We start from the raw sequence: 5,000 nt of genomic DNA, 5'->3' as shown, positions 1-5,000 counted from the left end.
ACCAGGGAGAAGGGATTTCTCTCACGCCTAATATCTACTCTTCCCACATCGCATGGTGCTTATTTTTAACCACGGGCGCTGTGGTTGGAATATGTTGATCTTTAGTGAACAATGGCTGAGACTGAGGTATCTACAGGGTGGATACTGGATGGAGAAGCCAGCCGTGTTCTAGGGACCTGGGGGAGATATGAGCAGCATTACTACTGTAGCAGGATTGGAATCATACTCACAGTCAAAACAGCTGCAATGGGAATGGCTGCATTCATGAATACTGAATGGAAGAAAGAAGAACACACACACACACACAACACACACAACATGATACATTACACACAAGGATATATGTAATAATATCTTCCAGTCATTGAGACGACAGAATAGCTGGAGTGTGTTCCTATAGTATATACTGTAGACCCCAGCTCACGTAAATGGCTTCATAGATTTGTCCTCTAGGATTACACTAGAGCCTCAGTGTCACAATGGGACACACACACACACACACACACACACAGTGACATTGTTACATAACTCTTACAGTCTCTCTCTGACCTCCAAATAGATCCTCACGGATGTCCATTTGCTCAATGCATTAAAGCCTTTAATCCAATGTGATCAATCAATCAATCAATCAAAGCTTTATTTGTATAGCGCATTTCATACCCAGAGGCAACACAATGCGCTTTACAGAGAACAAGGGAGGTGGGCAGACATCCCACTCTCTACATATTCCAGAGGGAAGCAAAAAACAGTAATCACCCGAGGGCCAGATAAGTGAGCTGTAAAAAATTCTTCCCTGACCCCTCTCAACAAGGCGATCGAGCAAGCCCCTGGAGTATGTTTGTCTACCGGCTAAGAACATTTATAGAGCAATAAATAACATTAAATTACATTTTCAGAGTAAGAGAGGCTAAAAACATCAAAGGAGAGACATGGCAAATACTGGTGTATGTCTGTGTGTGCGTGAATGTGATGTGGATGATTATTACTGTACATGTAGTGTATCCTGTATATCATGTTTATTTGTTCTCTCTTGAGTGCATATTGGAATATTTGGACAGGTGGTATACAGATGAGTAAAAAATAAATTTAAAAAAGGGATGTTCTGGATATGGGAGCGTTAAGAGCCAAGTCTCTCCTGGGTCATGTGAGCACAGCAGACCAGGGGTTGCTGGAGGACTTCCTGTACTACAGCAGGTATAGATGTGTTGTTACTGGAGGACTTCCTGTACTACAGCAGGTATAGATGTGTTGTTACTGGAGGACTTACTGTACTACAGCAGATATAGATGTGTTGTTACTGGAGGACTGACTGTACTACAGCAGGTATAGATGTGTTGTTACTGGAGGACTTCCTGTACTACAGCAGGTATAGATGTGTTGTTACTGGAGGACTGACTGTACTACAGCAGGTATAGATGTGTTGTTACTGGAGGACTTACTGTACTACAGCAGGTATAGATGTGTTGTTACTGGAGGACTTACTGTACTACAGCAGGTATAGATGTGTTGTTACTGGAGGACTTACTGTACTACAGCAGGGGTGCGTTCAAATTCAGCGAACATAGCGAACGTTTGCGAAAGTTAGCGAACTATTTTCCGTTAGCTTTGTGTTCGCCGCAAACGTTTGCTTCTGTTAGCTGAATTTGAACGCAGTCCAGGTATAGATGTGTTGTTACTGGAGGACTTACTGTACTACAGCAGGTATAGGTGTGTTGTTGTAGGCTGAGTATTTGAAAGGTGAAGGAGAACCCGTACTAGATATGGACGTGTAAAGAGCGAAGTTCTTGAGGCTGGTGAGCTCCTTGTGTCTGGTCTCCTCCACGCTGAGACAGAAGATGTTCTCCCAGGCGTAGAGCTTCAGCAGCTTAATGCCTCTCAGCAGCTCGTTGGTCTTCTTCAGACGCTCACTGGAGTACTCCTGGAACCAGGAGAGGAGAGAGAGGGTTAGGGTTAGGGTTAGGGTTAGGGTTAGGGTTACCACCAATCAGAGCGTGAAGAGAAGCGATTCTGATCAGCCCAATGCAAGATCGGACATCCATCACTAGATTAAGAGGACATCCTCGTGGTCGGCTGGCATTATTACAGACCATCAAGGGTTAGGTTTCTCAACCAGCTCTGTTACATGGCAACAGTATTTGTTATTCAGTGGGTGTTTGTATGTGTGCAATAGGCATGAACGATCTCAGGCAGTACATGATGAGTGAACAGACTGGGACTGAATCAAGACTATTTGTTCCTGGAAAGCAGAGCTTATCAGCGAGATAAAGAAGGTTATTAGGAGTCCATATGTGTGTGTGTGTGTGTGTGTGTGTGTGTGTGTGTGTGTGTGTGTGTGTGTGTGTGTGTGTGTGTGTGTGTGTGTGTGTGTGTGGGTGTGTGTGTGTGTGGGGGGGGGTGCACCTCGATCCGGACAGCGGTGGACAGATCAATATTTACTAAAAGTGTTTTCCAAGATGGCTGTGCCTCACACAGCCCACACACAGGCTACTGTTTGTGTAACACTTCATCATGTGAGCAGGGTGCTGCTGTGAACAGAGTATTCTATCAGAAAATGGCTTCCATTGAGATCTTTATTCAAGGGTTTTTACCAGACATATGTACAAGATACAGGTAGCATGTACAGTACAATGAAATGGGCAATAGTGGTAGAGTCAAGTCAAACATACAGTACATTAGAAAAACAAAACTGAAATGCGTTAAATGTCCTAATATCAGGTGGAGTAGTAGAATATGAGCCCCCAGTCCGTGTGTGATATTAACTGATATATAATAGTAGTACTAACAGCTGTGTCTCACCAGCGTGATCTTCTGTGCTTGGGATAGCTTGGTGGCCACGAAGTACTGGACCGGGGCGAGGACCGCGATGACGGTGGCCCCGATCAGGGCACTGATACCCAGCAGGTAGTAGAGCAGGATGACCCCCAGAGTGATCTGGAACCACGGAGAGAGGGGGGGGGAGCAGAGCGAGAGACAGGAAAGAGAGAGAGAGGGGGGGGGGGGCGGAGAGAGAGAGAGGGGGGGAGACAGGAAAGAGAGAGAGAGAGGGGGGGGCGGAGAGAGAGAGACAGGAAAGAGAGAGAGCGAGAGAGAGGGGGGGGCAGAGAGAGAGACAGGAAAGAGAGAGAGAGAGAGAGGGAGGGGGGGCGAGGGCCACATTTATCTTTAACAAGACCAAAAGTGGGAGTGAATGGGGGGTTCACTGTAGTGACTCAACCAGCACACTCTCCCTACACATCTACAGTACAATGAATAGCACCACGCAAGACTGACATCACTACGCTACTGTACATAAAAGCCCCAGCCTCCCCCACCCCTGCGTACAGTATGTATAGGAACAGTACAGAGGTCGATTCTTAGGCAGCAGCCCTCTAACTAACTCCTGCCAATTCGCCTCATTCACCTCAGCTGCCATATTGGTCAGTCTGACCTAATGAGGGGTGCGGATGCGGAAGTGCCCGTTGACTTCAATGTTAAAAGTTCACTGTAAAAACACCACTTCAAGAACCAAAATAGTCAAAATAACAGGCTGAATACACTATCGGGGTTATAAACTCATCATTACCAGACTCTGATTGTTTTTCACTGCCGTTGTTTTCGCGTTTGGATATACATCGGAGTGAATGCAGCTGACGGCTAACTATGGCTCATTCACCTCCATGTATTTCCAAAGGCGAAAGCGATCAGAGTCTGGTAATGATGAGTTTGTAACCCCGATAGTGTATTCAGCCTGTTATTTTGACTATTGTGGTTCTTGAAGTGGTGGTTTTACAGTGAATTTTTAACATTGAAGTCAACGGGCACTTCCGCATCCGCACCCCAGACTGACCAATATGGCTGCCAGGTGAATAAGGCGAATAGCTATAAAGACTGACTCATTCATAGAATGTTTGCTATCAGAGCCCAAGCACATTCATATTACTAAGGTGTTCCACAACATTCCATCAGAGAAGAAGACAGGAGGGGAATAGGTAGGAGGTGGAACTTCCAGCGAATACTAATACTGTTGTCCTCAGGAGCCAGGAGTCATGCAGGCTGCCTCTCTGACACCTACCGCATCTTAAAATGAGAACCCCGTCTCAAGAATCTAATCTTGAGATTAGATGCTAATTAATGCTAAGTATAATGCTCTTGACTCAGAGTGACTGGTTAAATTGAATTTATTAATAATTTTGTACAACAAAGAAAGAAAGCTCTTGTTTATTTGGAAAAGAGAGACTAAAAGCTATTAAAGCACAGCTTGGATGCAGGCCTTTTTCTCAATGTACAGGAAATTAAATGCTGTTGTTTGCCCCCCCCCCCGCACACACACACACACACACACAAAATAAGAGTAATCGGATCGGGACAGTATCGGGATCGGCCGATACCCAATATGAAAAGATCGGAATCGGATCGGGACCCCAAAAATGGGATCGGGCCATCCCTAGTCTATGCTACTGATCCTGGTGACTGTCTGGGTGATACTGCAGGTACACTACGCTGCTAGGCTTATCTGCGTCTGCTAGAGGTTCCCTTCATTCCAATTCCAAATTGGATAAAGGTACTCTGAGCATCAAATGAAAAATGAGATTAAAAAAATGAAATGAAATTCAACTATAGAGGAAACCATGAATCGGCATGAAAGTACACTATGCACATAGTACATTTGTGCTGGCTTCCAGCCTCAAGGCCATACAATTCAGGGTGGTCTGTTACGATATCCTATTTTAGATTAGTGAGATAGGTTAGTAAGGACAATGTAGTGATATCGTATAGGATTAGTTAGGTATGTATCTGTGCAGTGGTTTCGGGGAGGAGTTAGGTCACACGATGTATGAAGGGGCGTGGCTAGGAGCTCTTCTAGAGATCATTGAGTCCAGCTGGAGACGCACCAGAGAAGAGCTTGAGGACACATCATGGTGAACGCTGAAGAAAGCAACTAGAGACCTCTGGCTGCAGAAGATTGTCTATGGACCTTTCCCGCACTTTTGTTGAACTATTGTACACTTGTTCTTAACCTG

General features: G+C 45.2%; 1 protein-coding gene across 1 annotated transcript in view; it reads right to left on the bottom strand.

Annotated features, from left to right (window-relative positions):
- abcc8 (ATP-binding cassette, sub-family C (CFTR/MRP), member 8) overlaps nt 1-5,000 on the bottom strand; it is a gene marked incomplete at both ends in the record, with an annotated part of 57,654 nt that overhangs the window by 40,678 nt on the left and 11,976 nt on the right. Inside the window, 3 exons of the mRNA XM_084452771.1 lie at nt 231-271; nt 1,756-1,918; nt 2,797-2,931. Of these exons, the coding sequence (XP_084308897.1) occupies nt 231-271; nt 1,756-1,918; nt 2,797-2,931 (339 nt within the window). The remainder of the gene's footprint in view (nt 1-230; nt 272-1,755; nt 1,919-2,796; nt 2,932-5,000) is intronic.

The sequence above is a fragment of the Borostomias antarcticus genome, assembly GCF_949987555.1.
Source record: "Borostomias antarcticus genome assembly, chromosome: 18".
Taxonomy (NCBI): Eukaryota; Metazoa; Chordata; class Actinopteri; order Stomiiformes; family Stomiidae; genus Borostomias; species Borostomias antarcticus.
This window is presented reverse-complemented; position numbering and strand designations above follow the sequence as displayed.